This window comes from Panicum hallii, chromosome 2, assembly GCF_002211085.1.
Source record: "Panicum hallii strain FIL2 chromosome 2, PHallii_v3.1, whole genome shotgun sequence".
In the NCBI taxonomy this organism is placed as follows: domain Eukaryota; kingdom Viridiplantae; phylum Streptophyta; class Magnoliopsida; order Poales; family Poaceae; genus Panicum; species Panicum hallii.
The window spans coordinates 3,795,608-3,815,895 of record NC_038043.1 but is presented as its reverse complement, the minus strand read 5'-3'; the positions used below and the strand labels follow the sequence as shown (position 1 = coordinate 3,815,895).

Here is a 20,288-nt window from a genome sequence, read left to right as displayed (position 1 = left end):
CTGAACATTGTTTTTTGGCGCCAGTGTCATTTCGTCGAGCACCTTCTGAGCGCCGCTGGATGGGCCGGCCGGCGTGCTTGAATGCAACGGAGACCGTCGTGGGCGCATCCTGCGGCAGAGTAGAGGTCGAGGAAGGCATGGAAGACGCGCTGGGGGTTCTGACTCCTGGGTGAGGACCAGCGCCGAACACCCTGCAGGCGGCGTGGCAGTGCTTCAGCGTCGCGGTGCTGGAGGCGCCGACGAGGTTGTTGATGATGTCCGTGGCTCTCGATTTGACTACTACGAGAACCAACTCTTGAGCTCGCGTGCTTGATAGTTTGGACGCAGCCAGAGGAGAATTCGGGGAGAATTTAGATCAGAGGTTGCCAGTAGGCCGCAAGCAAGGAGATACAGAGGAGCTGGGTTCAGAGGCAGAGGAGTTCGTGTCTCTCTGTTCTGTTCCTTCCATCCCCTGCTTTGCTGCTTAACAACGAGACCTCTGCACAGAATCACCCTGCACACCATTCAGAATCAGATACGCACATAACATGGGATGTTTAGCAATTTAAGTGCATTTCAAGCAGCAGCTTAAACAACGGCTTGACGTACAACAACATATCTTCAGCGGTGTATGAAAAGAATGTGCTAGCTGTGTTTCGCTTGTGCTGGAGCAGACACTGAACTCAAACTCATCATAGTTCAAAAGAAAAGAAAATGAAGGATAACAAACTGGAGCATGGAGCTCTAAATGCTACAAATTCTTCAGCTTGCAGTCTATGACTTGTTTCTGCTCAAAATGAAGGACTTGGACTTGACTTCACTGGAGATTATCTTCAGAAAGTGTAGGTAATATATTCTGCCACGGTCGCAATAATCCATCATTTGCAGGTCTGGTAACAACGATCCTACAAGGAAGTCACACCTCATAGGGAGTCAGCATTATTAGGAGCTAGTATCATTTGAAGTCAATCATCGAGAACACTAGTACTACAAACCTTGGTGATAACTTTCATCAAGCCCTTGATCTGCTATTTCAATCACTGTCACTCTCCTCGTCTTGGGAACACGGGAACAATCTCGTCGCAGCCTTGTCGACCAGCCTCCTGATTGCACGTATCAGAGTCTTTGGTTCTGGCAGATGAGGCCGTAATGATAGATGAAGTCAGAATTTATGTATAAAAATCAAGACGAGATTAGAAAGTATACATACAGGAGAATAGACTATGCATCCAATAGTACTAAAAGTTTTAAAGGGAAAGTATTATGTAAAAAGACATAAACCATGTAAACAAAACTACACGTATATCCAATGGAGCCAAGGTTGTTAAAATCGTGATCCTGAATCAGATGGGAACACCAATGGTAGGATCGCAAATCGTAGGATCATACCTGCTAGGATTTATCGTAGACTCCACTGAATAGAATCATAGAATCAACCCAAGGAACTAAGATTGTAAAGTCATCATAAAATCGCATGAGAGAATTCTGATTTTAACAACAAGGAATGGAGCTAGTGACTTTGCAAAGAAACGTAATTGACCGCAAAGAAACGTAATTAACAACAATTCTGATTTTAACAACAAGAAATGTAAGCTGACACATTTTAGATACTAAAAGGGAAAATAGTCAGAGTAGCGCACAAGCATATAGTATCAGTACAAAGGGCCAGGGAAAACTTTCACCAAGCCACTTGGATAAAACTAACACAATTTGACCGCAGCAATTCCATGATGCCCCGCTTATGACTAAAGTAAGATGATTGATTTTACACTATCCGAATTAACAATTACCACCAAGGTAACAAACTGAACAGCAAAGATCATCTTACAGTTAAATTCCTTTGTACGGACCCAAAAAGAGAGAGATTGGTGCCTAAACTTGTTGATCCAGGTGTACCTGTTTTCATGCCCCTAATGTGCAACATCCGGCAGTTAATGGATTTAGGTGAAACAAGTGCACACAAATATAGGTATTACTGGTGCATTGTCCTCGATATAATGTATATATAATCAATGTTTGCCTTTAGGTTTTAAACACCACACTCGCAAAGTTTTTATCACTGAAGCCTACCACCGTACCACATCTTGTAATAACTAACAGAATCTTTTAAGTGGAGAGTTGTGTTTTATACAACACCAATTGAGCTCCTGATCATTTTGTTAAAAGAAACAAGCTGGAAACTGGAGATTACCTTCGTAACGAGCATCTAGATGTTTCTCCTCGAGGCAATCCAAACGGCTCCGTAGGCTCCGCGGAAGCAACTTTATACCATCACAATCTAGAATCTCAAGAACTCTAAGAGATGAGTATGCTTGAGGCCCATCCGGGATGGACACCAGGCTTCTGCAAGCATAAAGCTTGAGATTTTCCAGCGACCGCAGCTCTCCTACGCAAGATTCCAGTGATTCCAACCGACTACATATCATAATATTTAATTTTTGGACGACATCTAGCTTTCCTGATAAGGATTGAAGGTTGTCGCACCTATAAATGTCCAAGACCTTGATAGACGGAGGAAGATTGGCAACCTCTGACAAACAATCGCATCTCCATATACTTAGAGATTCTAGGCATGGAAGGGAGCGATGGTTGGCTGCTGATGACAGCTTGAGTACAGCTGTAGACGCCGTGGCCTCACTACCGCTGGACCCTGGAATTAATGATGACGTGTCCGGCTGTACGAATATGATGGACTTGATATTATCACTGCAGCCACTAATATGTAATTCCTTGAGAGATGCCGACAGGTTGGGGACCTCCACCAAAGATGTGCAATCATTTATCCATAGATATTCCAGACTAGGCAGGAGTCCACCCCGTTCTGGAGCAGATTGCCTGTCAGAAGCTTGTGTGTGTCCTGTCAGTTTGCTGCAACTCGAAATCGATAACTTCCTTAGGGATACCAGGACCTGGAACACGTTTTCTGGCCAGTAGACAAGAGCGTCGCAACCCCCAATTCTCAAATCTATAAGCCGTGCAAAACATGTCCACAACGCTAGTGCACCTGGGTGGGAGGAGAACAAAAGGTCGCACCTAGTTAGCGTCATAGCTGCCAGGGGGAGTTCATGATCCCATTTCTGCTTGACATGCAGCAATGTTGTTTCCGTGTCATCGGGTGACACTTCCAGACTCAGACTGGACAGCGAAGGAATGCATCTGCTAGCTGCCTGCAGGGATATTTGTTGCTCATATCCTTCTATGGCTAATTTACCTAGCTTGGGTGTTTCAGGGAGACCAGTCAACTTCGGGCAGGCATCAATTTTCAACTCCTCCAGCAGAGGAAATGTTACCTCTTCTCCTGGAGTTCCTTCGGCTGCACCCCATCTCTCAAGAGCCGACAGATTAAATAAGTCTAGCTTCCTCAGTGCTGGAAATGCAGAGCGGCACTTAGTATCAACTCCGCCAGACGATTCCGCAATCACTGATGCTGCTTTCGGTAGTGCAGTCAAACTTCCACACGCCCAGATCTCCAGCTCCTCAACTTTGGGAAATATTGTCTCTTCTCCTTGTACCACATCTGTGTCCAGCCATGCCTCAAATTTTGGCATCCTAAACAAGAAAAGTGCCTTCAGTTTTGGAAATGTGACGGCTGTAGTAGCGCCGCTGCACAAACAATGTAAACTTTCCAATCCTGTCAGGTGAAGAATTTCCAGAGCTGGTAACTGCCAGAGTGCAGGAAGCTTCTCGAGCTTTTTGCAACGAGATAACTTAAGCTCCACCATGCCATTCAACATATCCATCCACGTTGGAAAAGTACTGCTCCCACAGGAATATATGCTCAGGACTTTCAGCCCATCATGAGGTTTCAGACCTTCCACCACCTCTTCGTGATTATTATTTTGTGCTTCCTGATCACCATCAGTCCATCTTAACTCCAGTTCAGTCAATTTTTTCTTGTTTCCAAGACCTGCTGCTTGCGCACCATTTGCTCCTGTGATATTTTCGAGCTGTCTTAGCTCTAGTCTACTACCGAGGTCCAAATCCTGCAGCTCTCCCACATTACTGCAACCGGAGTCGGTACCTGCTACAAAGCATGTAAGTGTCTGCAGGGAAGTGAGGTGTCTGAGCCCTCCGGGCATGCTTTTCAACTTTGTACATCCGTGAGTGTAGAGGTGACGGAGGGAAGTCAAATAATTCAGTTCCTTTGGAAGTCGTTCAAGCTTACGACAGTAAGAAAGTTTCAGTGTTTGCAGATGATATAGGATGCTAATGTCTTCAGGAAGTTCTTTGATACCACTTTTTGAGAGATCAAGATACCTCAGGTGATGAAGATATTTCGGCCTTAGGAATGAACCTCGTTTGATCTTTAAAGCTCTGATAGAGTTGTATTTTGATAAGATCTTCAAATCTTCTTTTACATGTCCATCACATATCAATGTTTGGAAAGCTGGAGATCCTTTCTCTACGGAAGCATTTAGAAGATTTTCTGGTTGACGCACTGATAAATACAAATGACGAGCAGAATGAAGAGCATACTCACTTTGGCTCGGGTGTGTAGCTATTGCGGCACATTCTTTTTCCATAGAAGATTCTGCAACATCATGCATAAGGTCGTGGATCTTACAAGTAATTCTAGAACAATACTTATACTTGATCCGTCCAAAAGGATAATATTTTTGTTTAAATGGGACACTCTTCAAATCCTGATAAAATGACCTCGACTTCAGCTCATTGAAAATTTTTTCTCCAATGGTTTCAGGACACACTCCTGGTTGCTCTGGGATAAAACCATTAGCCATCCATAGGTGGATTAGACTTTGCACATCAATCTCATAATCCTTGGGAAACATAGCACAGAAAGCAAAGCATTGCCGCATATATGATGGCAAGCAATTGTAACTCAATTTAAGTACTGGTAAAATTCCATTTTCCTCATCACAAATTGTGCTTCTATTTAGTACAGCATCCCATTCTTGCTTGCTGGTCTTGGTACGCAGTACAGAGCCCAAAGCTGTAGCAGCCAAAGGAGAGCCAGAACATCTCTTAGCTACGTCACCAACCATGTCAACTAGTTCACGAGGCCTTTGCTCTACTCGTTTTGAACTGAATGCTTTTGTTTCAATAATTTCCTTTATGTAGATTTCATCTAAGCTTTTGAGATTTTTTACTTCTGTTGCACCCATTAGCTGAGCAACTTTGTCATCACGGGTTGTTATCAGCAGTGAGCTACCTTTGCCACCATGTTGAAGGTAGGACTTCAGCCTTTCCCACATGTGCTCATCACGGTTCCAGACATCATCCAGTACGAGGAGGTACCTCTTCCCACTCACTACGTTTTGAAGCTTCTCCAGTGCTGAACTTCCACTTGGGTTACAACCATTCTCTTTCACTATTCTATCAGCCAAGGAATCTGCATCAAAGTTATCAGAGACACACACCCAAAGCTGCAACTCGAAATGCTTCTGGATTTCAGGGTCATTGTAAATGAGTTGTGCTAAGGTGGTCTTGCCCAACCCTCCCATACCGACAATTGGATGGACCTTGAGATTCTCATTGCCGACTTGAGCAAGCAATGTAGAAACAACTGCCTTCTTCTCATCAGCTCTCGATCTGCTGGCGATGTTTGTTGGGTCGATGATATTAGAATTATACTGCCTCAAGTAATTTGTGGGCTCTGGCTGCCCTGGTTTGAATTTGAACCTAAATGCATTCATCTCGGCGATGAGGACATCAATTTCTTTCAAGATCATGCAGAGCTTGTTTGCCATCCTGTGACGGAAAATTATACGGTTGTGAGTAGGGAAGAGCTTTATTACATCTATGCCGAGGTCCTTGTTGTGGCCCTCCTTCTTGGCTTTGCGGCGCAGCGCCTCGTACTTGAACTCGTCGAGGACATCATTCGCCTGGTAGGCAACCTTCCGAACCTCCTCTAGCCAAACTTTCGCCCCTTCTCTCTTGGCTGCTGCCTGCTCCTCGGCGTCGGTGATGACGTCCAGGATGGCCGGCAGCTTGCGCTTGAGGAGCTTGTGCTGCTCCTCCATGCCCTCCATCACCTTGTACTGGTCCAGGAGGTAGCTGGAGGCCTTCTCCTTCACCATGGACACCAGCGGCCCGACCACCATGGTGGCCAGTACCTCAGCCATGGCTGCGCCTGGAGCTCCAAAACACACGCACAGGACACAGGGAAACACGGTTGTTTGGGTGGAGAGGGAGAGGCTAGACAATGGGTTTGAGAAGCTGCTTTGTGGAAAATGAAGACTCAGAGCATTGACGCCGTTCGTCCAGATGCGTCTGATTTGAATATCTTGATTTGCATCTCATCAACCAACGAGGAGCCAGTCTAGGGAGAAGGAGACCATGTGCACTTTGCAGAAATTGTAGACCGTCCATCAGCATATCGAGGCCAGGAGAATAAAGAATACTACTTTCGATAATGCATCTCGAAGCCAGTAGTTTGTTAAATGCAACACTTGGGTCTCATGTTTTGTTTAATAATGGCAACTCGAAGTTTTTTTTTTTTTTTTTTTGCAGGATCAAGCTACAGAAAGAGTCTCCATCCAAACAAATGGACAACTCTATGATCTGTTATATATGGACAACTGGAATAGCATGGTCGATGAGTTCTATGCACTAGTTAAGTGCCCGTGCACATGGACTGCTCAATTAAACCTAGAGAAAACATTTTATTTGGTTTCACCTCGCTTACAAACTATAATACAATTTACTTCATTGCGGTGCCTAATCGTGATCCTCTATGAAAATTAGGCAATCAAAGAATTCATGTATTCTCTTGGCACCAACTTAATCAACTTTTATGCAAGTAACAACTTAGACTAATTGATGCTAAAATCAGAAAAACAACCGGATCATAATGACTATTCGCAAGTGTGCTGAGATACTGCATTTGCAAGGAAACTACAATTTCCAGATTCTATAGACTAATAATCCGAGGCTGTCGTGGGTTGATGTCTCCGTGCTGAGGCTCTTGGTGCCAGTTACACTGCTACTCAAGCCCTCTGTTCAGAGAAGAGATTGTCTGCTCCACCAGAGACCTCAGCCGTTAAGCCCTCATGGTCAGTGTGCTCAAATAGGTGCTTTGCGGTGTCAATCCTGAAAATCAAAGAAAACTAAGAAGGTCCGTGAATCAGAAAGCTAATGCAAAATTGCTTTCCTAAGATGGGCCTTCGCATTAAGCTGTTGTCCCAAAACTTGACAAGACATTTCAAAAAAGTAGTTCAGGTTTCATTAGAAGAAATTATAAGAGAATATAGAACAGTTAGGTTTATTTCATCCACGAGCCTAATTTCATGCGATGTACATATATATATATATATATATATATATGTGTAGAGCCTTAGCTGGTAAAATAGGCATGTTCATACAGAGAACTGATACAAAACATACTTGTTACTATTAAGAGAAGTACCTATTTGAAGAAACTGGAACGTATCATGTCAGGAAAGGAGCACCCAATTACAATAAACATAGCCTGCGTCCAAGTTTTGCAATCATATAACAGTTTAATGTACCTGACGATGACTAACTGCAACTTGATGCTACATCCTGTTCTCTTGTTATGTAATTCCATTTAGATAATCCTATTGTACTGTATTAGACGACCCTCTCTCTTCTGCTATCAAGTTCTGATTGCACAGCACATAACACCATGTTATAATCAGCATCCTAGGCCCATGTACAATATTGATCATGTACAATAATGCATCTCGAAGCCAGTAGTTTGTTAAATGCAACACTTGGGTCTCATGTTTTGTTTAATAATGGCAACTCGAAGTTTTTTTTTGCAGGATCAAGCTACAGAAAGAAAAAGGAACCTCCAGTCGCGTGGCGTATCCACCAGCATAGATTCTCTCTTATCTCCCTCTCTCATCCACGTCATGAGATTAGGAGTGTGGGATACCGAGCCTGGTGCACACGTCTAGGAGTTGCCTTGAAGCTTTATGCTACGTGCTAGCATAATAATTTATCTAGAACTATGTTAAACCATCTAGTGAGATGATCTTAACAACAACTAGCAGGAAGATATTTATCCTGATGAGCCATTCAAACTCCTCCATAATAAACTATTGAAAGCCTCATGCACGAAAGAAGGATGTAGTACTCGCTTTGTAGCTTAACTATGGACTTCAATTCGAAATCAGATAGAGAAGATCGTTTTCATGTCACCTGCTTGACCATAAATTTGCCAATGATTTGATGGTGGTGCTGGTGAGTGGTGTCGGCAGCTCTACTGGGGAGAGGAATGATCGTCCCCGGAGCACAAGCCCGGCGGGTGGTGGGGCCCCGAAAATATCTCGACCAGCCAAATGATGTCCCTACCCTCGCAACGCCTGCCGGAGCGCTGCGCGTTGTTTGTTCGTTGATGACGGTGGCATGGATTATATGGTGATTATCCTTCTTTCCTGGCAGCACCTCTTCCGCCCCGCGCTCAGTCCCTTCGGGCCTCCTTGGAGCGGCGCACGGCCACGGTGAAAAGTCAAGGAGACAAATGGACGTGCAGCAGCAGACGGCTAGTGCTTGTATTGGAGCCTTGCATTTTTTGCTCCGGAGAAGTTTAGCCTTGTATTGGAGGTAGGTTTTCTTATTTGAACGGAACGGCTAGTGCTTGGTGCCGTTTGGCTCAGAATCAGCGATTGTCCCGACTAGTGCTTGGTGCCGTTGGCTCAGGCTCAGCGAAAAGTCTGGACGTGCAGCAGCAGACGGCTCGGCAAAAGCCCATCATTCTACCATAGTCACAATAGTCCATCATTTGCAGGTTTGGTAATAACGATCCTACAAGGAAGTGACACGTCATAGGGAGTTAGCAGCTTAGCATGAGGAGCTCGAATCATTGAAATCAATCATCAAGAGCACTAATGTTACAAACCTTGGTGACAACTTTCATCGGTCCTCAATCTCCTATTTCAAGCACACGGGGCTCCTCGTTGCCCATTTTCGGGTCTTTGGTTCTGGTAGATCAGGCCACGATCATAGATGATATTAGAATTTATGCATACAAATCAACACGAAACTTAGAAAGTAACCCGGGCCCATAGGACTGTGCACACAAAGTACAGATCCTAGGATAGGGGATGAAATATGGCCCACGCCCCACATCTGTTGTAACTATTCATACCATAGTAGAACTAGTTGGAAACAGTCGGAAACTACCCGAAATATACTCGGATAGGACTCCTAAACTCGTATCTGGCTAGTATTTCTATGTAATCCTGTCCACCTAGACTATATAAAGGCGGACAGGGATCCTTCTCGAACAGGACCATGAGGGACAACTCGTACCTCGTACAGGAGATCACCCCGATCAATACTTAAGGCAATATAAACCACACAGAACGTAGAGTATTACGCTCTCGGCGGTTCGAACCTATCAAACTTTATGTTCCTCGCACCTTTGAATTTCTGATCTCGGCGACACCTTACCTACAAACTCACCACCTTGGAGGTTCTCGGTAGGCGCGGCGGTAAAACACTGACAATTCCGTTCCTAATTACAATTCGTTTTGGTTTTTTTACGTACGTAGTTTTTGTTATATATCTAGACATAGTGTACATATCGGTGCATAGAAAAATATATGTATCTAGAAAAGTCAAAACGAATTGTTATTTGGGACGGAGGTAGTATATATAAAGAAGAATACACTATGGTATCCAATAGTAAAAGTTTTAGAGGAAATTATTGTTTATGTAAAAAGGCAAAAGGAAAGTAAAGAAAACTACACTTACTCAAACTATATGCAATGAAGCCAGTGAATTTGCAGAGTAACATCAGAACAAATGCCGCTTTAATTGGTTCTCTAAATGTAAGCTGATCCGAATCAGAGGCTAAAAGGGAAATTAATCATAGAGTACTGTACTATCGTATATATATATAGTATCAGTTCAAAGCACCGTGGGAAAAGTTAATTCACCAAGGCGTTTGGATAAAAACTAATACCATTTGGCCGCATTAATTCTGTGATGGCATGCTTAATTTAATTTATGACTAGAGGAAGATGATTGATTTTACACTATCCGAATTAGCAATTACAACCATAGTCAAAAAAGTGAACAGCAAAGATCATCTTATATTTAAATTCCTTTGTAGGGACAACAAGAAAAAGAGATATATATATATATATATAGGAGTTAAAGGATGACTATAGTAAGTGCAGGATGCTGGTGCCTAAACTTACATGTTTAGATACCCGAATATGCAATATCCCAAAGTTAACGGATTTAGATGACACATGTCCATATAAATATACTAAAGGTATTAGTGGTGCAGATAATGTAGGAGTATGTATTAACAATAGACAGCTAGAGGTTCTGAACACCGTGCTCGTAAAATTTTTATCACTAAATCATATGACAGTAGCACTACAAATACAAACAGGAGATGCATACACATACAGTTTTCTAATGCATGCAGAAGAATTGTAGGTGCTGAGATGACAGCATGTGCTGTTTTTTTTTGGCACAGAGATGACACCAAGTTATGGTTGAGGTTGGCCATACAATTTTGAATAGTTCTTATTATTCTTCTGTGAATCACATTGCGGCACAGCATTATTTGAAAAAGGAGGTACACCGGAAAGGGATAGCTTGCTAATTCACTGTTTTCTCTAGTAAACTATATAGAAAGTTAGAAAGCAATACATTCCTGGGAGAATTTTTTTAGGGGTTAGAGTACAAATAAAACTCTACCAATATGAGTAATCATCTGGGACTGACCAGGAACCAACCAACAACAGTGGCTAAGCATCTAGAACAGTTCTAGGACCCCCTGTTATCAGTTTAATAATGTCAAATATGGTTTTTCCAACAAAGCATAAACTTAAACAACAGTATAGAATTATACTCTTGGTACCTGCCACGACTCCTTGCAGCTATGTAGCTTTTCAAATGTTTAATTACTTCTGCAGACTTGACAAATGAAACGGCGATGAAATCTACACCTTCGGCAATTCCAAAGTCTATGTCAAGCCAATCCTGCACAAGTTGTGACAAGAAAAGGAGAAGCATTGTTATAAACTTATAATATTAGTATCTGCTACTAGATGATTCCATTTTTCAATTAAACAACTCTAGGAGGTAGAAGCCTTCTTAAGAAATAGCTGATAAAAAATATCCAGAAATGAGCTTCAGTGCACAATATAAGGCTTTAAAGTAAGTAATACATGTTGTTTTGAACTGACCATGGTATTGACAGAAAAAGAAGCTGCAACTCCAATGCATTACTAGTACCAAGGGGCGGAATAGATTCACAAAATTTTGCAGCCTTTTGGTAATTACAGCAAGAAATTTATTGTGCCACTGCGTTTACCTTTGATGAAATTGTAGGAAGCATAGCATTCCTCTCACGGACAATACTGCCATCACGCCAGAATGTAAGATTCGCACGTGGCAACAATAAACCAGGATCCGTGCAGCGACACTTAACGTCAGGTCCTAACTTCTCAATCACCTCAAATCGAGCCATTCCACCATCCACAAGAAGCTCATCACCAACTCTCACATCTGTGTAGGATTTAGATGCAAAATTATGGCGCTGAACAGTAACTATGAACAACATCAACAAATAGGCTTGCTTAAATACCTTCAGCGAACCCATCATAGTTCACATTAATAGTTCGTTCTGGGAGAGGCAATTCAAATGCTCTAACGCTAAATGTCCAGACTTCTTCATCCTGTGGAATCCAACAAATGTGACAGGATTTGTTAACTACGTGAGGAATATTTTAATAACAAAAAATGGAAGTCATTCAGTAAATAATGTTGCTTAAGAAAAACAAGGAGTACTGAATAGGTGTACAATCAAACTTCTAACTGTATTGTTAAAAACTTAAAATAAACAGCCGAAAGGTGAGATAATCTCCGTTTTGGCATAGTGACATGGTGATTTTTACCAAAACATGGTGATTTTTACCAAGCACTTTATTTGAGTTACATTGACAGACTTGAAAATGACTACTACTTTCACAGTCCAGTGTTCGACAACAATCTGAATGCATGCTTTCCCTCCTATAATGATTTCAAACGTGAGCTGAAAATCTAAATCAACCAAACATTCCATGTAGAAAGAACTCTTTGTGAAATGCTGGCTTGGTAGGTTTTGTAGAAGTATGAGACTACAATGTTGACATTACCACAACCTTTTTCTCTCACCAAAATTACAACAAACACATTTCGGGCCTGTTTGGTAGAGCTCCAAGATCCCGATTCTCTGTGGGAGTTGATTCTATGAGAGAAGATTCTGTGGCTGAAGTTGATTCTTTAGCATAAACTCTTAAAATCAGGACGGAGAATCACTTTACACAATTAGGAGAACCTACTTTTTTCTTTCCAGCTCCCTTATTTCCAGCTCCCTTACTTCTACCACTCCACAGAATCAGAAGAATCACTCCTATCTGGAAAACTGTTTGGCAGAGCACTTCTATCTGGAAAACTATTTGGCAGAGCACCTGCTGCATTCAGCAGACTCTGCCAAATGCACCCTTCGTCGAATACGACCAACGGTCCAAGTGAATGAAGGCGTTCACTCTGATAACTACAACGCAAAGGCCAAACCGGACAGCAGCTTACATACAGGCACCTCACCTCCGCCTTGGCCGAGGCCGCGCCGCCGAGGTCCCCCATGTGGATCTCGCTACCCTCGGTGTCCATCATGACGGCGACGGCGAAGCCCTTCTCCTCGTTGAGCCTCCTGACGGCGCGAATGACGCCCCGGTGCCACTCCCGGTCCCCGTGGCACATGTTGACGCGCGCCACGTTCATCCCGCCGACGGCGAGCGCCTCGAGCTGCTCCGGGGACGAGGTGGCCGGGCCCACGGTGCAGACGAGCTTGGTGCGGCGCGTGCTCCGGAACCCGTTCTCCCGCAGCTCGGCCTCCGTGGCGGCGTCCACGTCGATGGGCGCGAGGATGCCGTTCGGGTTGGGGAAGGCGGTGAGGTCGGAGGCGGCGGCCGGGGAGGCGGAGCGGAGGCGGTGGAGGTGGGGTAGGCGGGGGCGCGTGGCGGCCGGGAAGCGGAGGAAGGGGGAAGGGGAGGGATGGGAGAGGGGCGAGGGCGCGGGGCTCTTGCGGGCCGCTGGTGGGTGCAGGAGGGAGTAGTATGCTAAAACAAAAGAAATTATAATTAAATTAAACAATCATTTTCATGGTATCTAGTGGAAAAAGAATAAATATAAAATCAAGCAAGATCTGAACTAACCCTAATTACGAAAGGCAATTATTATAAAATATATAATAGATATTGTCTTGAGCGCCTAAAAAAATATACTTAAACTATTTCTATTTCCAATTGCCAGTTGATTCATTATTATTATTAAAGTGCCACATCAACTAGGGGTTGATGAGATACTCCCTTTGTCCTGTAACATAGGACATCCTTCCATTTTTATGATAGATTAAAAAGATGAGAAAATAACGCATGTACTCCTATTTAATGCCTTATTTGGTTGTCATTTTGCTGATTGCATGGCCGGATAGAAATAATTACTTTTCAAAATATGTTAGGATATGTTATATTTAGGTATAAATTTTAAACCCTTCGATAGGACGGATAGAGTAAGTACACATCTTTATAAGCTTACCACACCAGTTTCATTCGTGACACCGCAAATCAAGACACAGCCGTATACGAAGCATAGCGTGTAGTTGGCAGACAAACGGAGATGCAAACCGATGAAGACATTATTCGGTCGACGTGTAGGTGATGTTCCAGAGGCGGCTGCTCCTGGAGCTTGACCTTCATTAGGAGAGGCCAGTCCTTGTTCTTGGTGAGGATGGGGCCAGATCATGGCCTTAAGGACAACGACGGATGATGGATCGCACACCGCTCGCGGTCGTCGCCGATATATGCGGATATGCCATCTGCTCAGCCGATAACCGGCTGGAACACGCTCCGTCGATGATGAACTCGCTTGAACTCAACGTTAGCTCAACTGAACATTGTTTTTTGGCGCCAGTGTCATTTCGTCGAACACCTTCTGAGCGCCGCTGGATGGGCCGGCCGGCGTGCTTGAAACTGCAACGGAGACCGTCGTGGGCGCATCCTGCGGCAGAGTAGAGGTCGAGGAAGGCGTGGAAGACGCGCTGGGGGTTCTGACTCCTGGGTGAGGACCAGCGCCGAACACCCTGCAGGCGGCGTGGCAGTGCTGCAGCGTCGCGGTGCTGGATAGTTGATGATGTCCGTGGCTCTCGATTTGACTACTACGAGAACCAACTCTTGAGCTCGCGTGCTTGATAGTTTGGACGCAGCCAGAGGAGAATTCGGGGAGAATTTAGATCAGAGGTTGCCAGTAGGCCGCAAGCAAGGAGATACAGAGGAGCTGGGTTCAGAGGCAGAGGAGTTCGTGTCTCTCTGTTCTGTTCCTTCCATCCCCTGCTTTGCTGCTTAACAACGAGACCTCTGCACAGAATCACCCTGCACACCATTCAGCATCAGATACGCACATAACATGGGATATTTAGCAATTTAAGTGCATTTCAAGCAGCAGCTTAAACAACGGCTTGACGTACAACAACATATCTTCAGCGGTGTATGAAAAGAAAGTGCTAGCTGTGTTTCGCTTGTGCTGGAGCAGACACTGAACTCAAACTCATCATAGTTCAAAAGAAAAGAAAATGAAGGATAACAAACTGGACCATGGAGCTCTAAATGCTACAAATTCTTCAGCATGCAGTCTATGACTTGTTTCTGCTCAAAATCAAGGACTTGGACTTGACTTCACTGGAGATTATCTTCAGTAAGTGTAGGTAATATATTCTACCACGGTCACAATAATCCATCATTTGCAGGTCTGGTAACAACGATCCTACAAGGAAGTCACACCTCATAGGGAGGCAGCATTATTAGAAGATACAATCATTTGAAATCAATCATCAAGAACACTAATATTACAAACCTTGGTGATATCCCCTCAAAAAAAACTTGATGGTAACTTTCTTTATTAGGTCCTCAATCTGCTACTTCGAGCATGCCAGCGTCCTGATTGCACGTTTCCAAGTCGTTTCTGGCAGATCAGGCCGTGATCCTATAGATGATGTTAGAATTTATGCATTCAAATCAACAAGAAATTAGAAAGTACATATACAGGAGAAAGTGCAAATAAATACAGGAATTAGTTGTGCATTGTTCTTGATACAATGTATATATCATCAACAGTTGGCTAGAGGTTCTAAACACCACGCTCACAAAGTTTTTATCACTAAATCATACCACATCTTGTAATAACTAACAGAATCTTTTAAGTGGAGAGTTGCGTTTTATACAACACCAATTGAGCTCCTGATCATTTTGTTAAAAGAAACAAGCTGGAAACTGGAGATTACCTTTGTAACGGGCATCTATAAAATTCACCTCGAGGCAATCCAGATGGCTCTGTAGGCCCGGCGGAAGTGACTTTATACCATCACAACCATCAATATCAAGATATCTAAGAGATGAGTATGCTTGAGGCCCATCCGGTAAGGACACCAGGCTTCTGCAATGAAGAAGCCTGAGTTCTTTCACAGATCGGAGCTCTCCTACGCAAGATTCCAGTGACTCCAACCTATCGCAGAACCGAATATTTAAATTTTGGATGACATCTAGCTTTCCAGATAGAGATTTAAGGTTGCCGCAGCTATCAATGTCCAAGAACTTGATAGACGGAGGAAGATTGGCAACCTCTGACAAACGATCGCATTTCCATATACTTAGAGATTCTAGGCATGGAAGGGAGCGATGGTTGGCTGCTGATGACAGCTTTAGTACAGCTGTAGAAACCGTGGCCTCACTACCGCTGGACCCTGGAATTAATGATGACATGTCCGGCTATACGACAACTTCTCCACCCACTGGCATCACGTACTCATGCTGACCGAATATGATGGACTTGATATTATCACTGCAGAAACCAATACCTAATTCCTTGAGAGATGCCGGCAGGTTGGGGACCTCCACCAAAGATGTGCAACCACTTATACATAGATATTCCAGACGTGGCGGGAGTCTACCCCGTTCTGGAGCAGATTGCCCGTCAGAAGCTTGTGCGTGTCCTGTCAGTTTGCTGCATCTCCAAATCGATAACCTCCTTAGGGATACCAGGGTCTGGAACACGTTTTCTGGCCAGTAGACAAGAGCGTCGCAATTCTCAATTGTCAAATCTACAAGCCGTGCAAAGCATGTCCACAACGCTAGTGCACCTGGGTGGGAGGAGAACATAAGGTCGCACCTAGTTAGCGTCATAGCTGCCAGGGGGAGTTCATGATCCCATTTCTGCTTGACATGCAGCAATGTTGTTTCCGTGTCATCGGGTGACACATCCAGACTCAGACTGGACAGCGAAGGAATGAATCTGCTAGCTGCCTGCAGGGATATTTGTTGACCTTCTCCTTGTATGGCTAATCCACTTAGCTTGGGTGCTTCAGGTAGATCAGTCAACTTCGGGCAGGCATCAATTTCCAAGTCCTCCAGCAGAGGAAATGTTACCTCTTCTCTTGGAGTTCCTTCGGCTGCCCCCCATCTCTCAAGGGCCCGCAAACTAGATAACTCTAGTTTCCTCAGTGCTGGAAATGCAGAGCGACAACACACAGTTTTACCTAGCTTGGGTGCTTCAGGTAGATAAGTCAACTTCGGGCAGCAACCAATTTCCAAGTCCTCCAGCAGAGGAAATGTTACCTCTTCTCCTGGAGTTCCTTCGGCTGCCCCCCATCTCTCAAGGGCCCACAAACCAGATAACTTTAGTTTCCTCAGTGCTGGAAATGCAGAGCGACAACACACAGTTTCAGCTTGGCCAAATAATTGTTTAACAATTAATGACCCTCCTTTTGGTAGTGCACTCAGGCTTTCACAATCCCAGATGCCCAGTTCCACGAGCCGAGGAAATGTTACCCCGTCTCCTGGAGTTCCTTCGACTGCCTCCCATCTATCAAACATATTCAAAAATGTTAACGTCATGTTCCTCAATGCTGGAAATGCGGAGCGGCACTTAGTGTCAACTTCGTCAGACGATTCCGTAATCACTAATGCTGCTTTTGGTAGTGCAGTCAAACTTCCACACAAATGAATCTCCAGCTTCTCAACCTCGGGAAATATTGGCCCTTCTCCTTGTACCACATCTGTGTCCAACCATGCCTCAAATATTGGCATCTTAATCAAGATAAGCACCTTCAGTTTCTGAAATGTGACGGCTGTAGTACCACCGCTGCACAAACAATGTAAACTCTCCAATCCTGTCAGGTGAAGAATTTCCAGAGCTGGTAACTGCCAGAGTGCAGGAAGCTTCTCGAGCTTTTTGCAACCAGATAACTCAAGCTCCACCATGCCATTCAACATATCCATCCACGTTGGAAAAGTACTGCTCCCACAGGAATATATCCTCAGGACCTTCAGCCCATCATGAGGTTTGAGACCTTCCACCACCTCTTTGTGATTATTATTTTGTGCTTCTTGATCACCATAAGTCCATCTTAACTCCAGTTCAGTCAATTTTTTCTTGTTTCCAAGACCTGCTGCTTGCGCACCATTTGCTCCTGTGACATTTTCGAGCTGTCTTAGCTCTAGTCTACCACCGAGGTCCAAATCCTGCAGCTCTCTCACATTACTGCAACCGGAGTCGGTACCTGCTACAAAGCATGTAAGTGTCTGTAGGGAAGTGAGGTGTCCGAGCCCTCCGGGCATGCTTTTCAACTTTCTACATCCGTGAGTGTAGAGGTGACGGAGGGAAGTCAAATACTTCAGTTCCTTTGGAAGTCGTTCAAGCTTACAACAGTAAAAAAGGTCCAGTGTTTGCAGATGATATAGGATGCTAATGTCTTCAGGAAGTGCTTCAATATCACTTTCTGACAGATCAAGATACCTCAGGTGATGAAGATATTTCGGCCTTAGGAATGAACCTCGTTTGATCTTTAAAGCTCTGATAGAGTTGTATTTTGATAAGATCTTCAAATCTTCTTTTACATATCGATCACATATCAATGTTTGGAAAGCTGGAGATCCTTTCTCTACGGAAGCATTCAGAAGATTTTCTGGTTGACACACTGATAAATACAAATGACGAGCAGAATGAAGAGCATACTCACTTTGGCTTGGGTGTGTAGCTATTGCGGCACATTCTTTTCCCATAGAAGATTCTGCAACATCATGCATAAGGTCGTGGATCTTACAAGTAATTTTAGAACAATATATATACTTGATCCGTCCAAAAGTATCATATTTTTGTTCAAATGGGACACTCTTCAAATCCTGATAAAATGACCTTGACTTCAGCTCATTGAAAATTTTTTCTCCAATGGTTTCGGGACACACTCCTGGTTGCTCTGGGATAAAACCATTGGCCATCCATAGGTGGATTAGACTTTGCACATCAATCTCATAATCCTTGGGAAACATAGCACAGAAAGCAAAGCATTGCCGCATATATGATGGCAAGCAATTGTAACTCAATTTTAGTACTGGTAAAATTCCATTTTCCTCATCACAAATTGTGCTTCTATTTAGTACAGCATCCCATTCTTGCTTGCTGGTCTTGGTACGCAGTACAAAGCCCAAAGCTGTAGCAGCCAAAGGAGAGCCAGAACATCTCTTAGCTACGTCACCAACCATGTCAACTAGTTCAGGAGGCCTTTGCTCTACTTGTTTTGAACCGAATGCTTTTGTTTCAATAATATTCTTTATGTGGGTTTCATCTAAGCTTTTGAGATTTTTTACTTCTGTTGTACCCATTAGCTGAGCAACTTTGTCATCACGGGTTGTTGTCAGCAGTGAGCTACCTTTGCCACCATGTTGAAGGTAGGACTTCAGCCTTTCCCACTTGTGCTCATCACGGTTCCAGACATCATCCAGTACGAGAAGGTACCTCTTCCCACTCACTACGTTTTGAAGCTTCTCCCGTGCTGAACTTCCACTTGGATTACAACCATTCTCCTTCACTATTCTATCAGCCAAGGAATCTGCATCAAAGTTATCAGAGACACACACCCAAAGCCGCAACTCGAAATGCTTCTGGATTTGAGGGTCATTGTAAATGAGTTGTGCTAAGGTGGTCTTGCCCAGCCCTCCCATACCGACAATTGGATGGACCGTGAGATTCTCATTGCCGACTTGATCAAGCAATGTAGAAACAACTGCCTCCTTCTCGTCAGCTCTCGATTCGCTGGCGATGTTTGTTGGGTCGATGATATTAGAATTATACTGCCTTAAGTAATTTGTGGGCTCTGGCTGCTCTGGTTTGAATTTGAACCTAAATGCATTCATCTCGGCGACGAGGACATCAATTTCTTTCAAGATCACGCAGAGCTTGTTTGCCATCCTATGACGGAAAACAATACGGTTGTGAGTAGGGAAGAGCTTCATTACATCTAGGCTGAGGTCCTTGTTGTGGCCCTCCTTCTTGGCTTTGCGGCGCAGCGCCTCGTAGTTGAACTCGTCGAGGACATCATTCGCCTGGTAGGCAACCTTCCGAACCTCCTCTAGCCAAACTTTCGCCCCTTCTCTCTTGGCTGCTGCCTGCTCCTCGGCGTGGGTGATGACGTCCAGGATGGCCGGCAGCTTGCGCTTGAGGAGCTTGTGCTGCTCCTCCATGCCCTCCATCACCTTGTACTGGTCCAGGAGGTAGCTGGAGGCCTTCTCCTTCACCATGGACACCAGCGGCCCGACCACCATGGTGGCCAGTACCTCAGCCATGGCTATGCCTGGAGCTCCAAAACACAACACAAGGAAACGCAGATGCGGTATGGAGAGAGCTAGCTGATGAAGCCAAGCAATAGTTGGTTTCAGTAGCTAGAAATCAATATGTAGCAAGAGCTGATATCAGGAAGGGGTGGTGGACGTTCCCTTTTCCAGCTGGAGTACCCTGCACCTGTCCTAACACTCTGACATTGTCCCAGTGTCCACTGTAGGTATTAGTGGTGCAGATAATGTAGTAGTATGTATTACCAATGGACAGCTAGAGGTTCTGGACACCGTGCTCGTAAAATTTTTATCACTAAATCATATCACATCTTGTAATAACTAACAGAATGTTTAAGTGGAGAGTTGCATTTTGGACAACACCAATTGGGCTCCTGATCATTTCGTTAAAGGAAACAAGGAAACAAGGAAACTGGAGAGTACCAAGCTCACTTTCTGTACAAGTGAACACGCATACAACCATGCATTGGAAAAAAATGGATCCACAGTGCTCCCTCTGTTTCCAAAATTCTGTACGTTTTAGACATTACGTATCATGCATGGAGTGATTTATTCCATTGCATGCTATGAAATTTTTCGACAGGGATGTAAGTTGAGCAGGTTACGTGAAAGTTCCAATAAGAAATTATAGTATGCAAACTAAATTGACTGTAATTTGAAACGAATATATGCGGCCAGAGCATGGGGCGGATAGGAGAG

General features: G+C 44.1%; 3 protein-coding genes across 7 annotated transcripts; all 3 read right to left on the bottom strand.

Moving 5' to 3' along the window:
• Positions 1-535: 535 nt before the first annotated feature.
• Positions 536-6,072, bottom strand: LOC112880089 (putative disease resistance protein RGA4). 4 transcript variants are annotated; one of them, XM_025944572.1, is made up of 4 exons: positions 4,460-6,072; positions 2,171-4,381; positions 975-1,110; positions 536-884 (listed from the first exon to the last, which is right to left on the bottom strand). In XM_025944572.1, the coding sequence occupies exons 1-3, from the start codon at positions 6,060-6,062 to the stop codon at positions 1,013-1,015; spliced, it is 3,912 nt and encodes a 1,303-aa protein (XP_025800357.1). In that variant the 5' UTR covers positions 6,063-6,072; the 3' UTR covers positions 536-884; positions 975-1,012. The 4 variants fall into 4 exon arrangements, 3 of the variants coding, with proteins under 3 accessions (XP_025800357.1, XP_025800354.1, XP_025800355.1); XM_025944569.1 differs by having other exon boundaries at positions 2,171-6,072; XR_003226232.1 differs by lacking the exon at positions 536-884 and having other exon boundaries at positions 979-1,110; positions 2,171-2,365; positions 2,464-6,072.
• Positions 6,073-6,582: 510 nt separating this feature from the next.
• On the bottom strand, positions 6,583-15,725 carry LOC112880168 (pyruvate kinase isozyme A, chloroplastic-like). The gene is made up of 6 exons (XM_025944675.1): positions 15,248-15,725; positions 12,514-13,028; positions 11,513-11,603; positions 11,240-11,433; positions 10,784-10,905; positions 6,583-7,029 (listed from the first exon to the last, which is right to left on the bottom strand). The coding sequence occupies exons 1-6, from the start codon at positions 15,723-15,725 to the stop codon at positions 6,927-6,929; spliced, it is 1,503 nt and encodes a 500-aa protein (XP_025800460.1). The 3' UTR covers positions 6,583-6,926.
• Positions 14,460-19,765, bottom strand: LOC112880091 (putative disease resistance protein RGA4). 2 transcript variants are annotated; one of them, XM_025944575.1, is made up of 3 exons: positions 15,248-19,760; positions 14,821-14,949; positions 14,460-14,730 (listed from the first exon to the last, which is right to left on the bottom strand). In XM_025944575.1, the coding sequence occupies exon 1, from the start codon at positions 19,581-19,583 to the stop codon at positions 15,732-15,734; it is 3,852 nt and encodes a 1,283-aa protein (XP_025800360.1). In that variant the 5' UTR covers positions 19,584-19,760; the 3' UTR covers positions 14,460-14,730; positions 14,821-14,949; positions 15,248-15,731. The 2 variants fall into 2 exon arrangements, with proteins under 2 accessions (XP_025800360.1, XP_025800361.1); XM_025944576.1 differs by lacking the exons at positions 14,460-14,730; positions 14,821-14,949 and having other exon boundaries at positions 17,491-17,660; positions 17,758-19,765.
• Between the last annotated feature and the right edge of the window lie 523 nt (positions 19,766-20,288).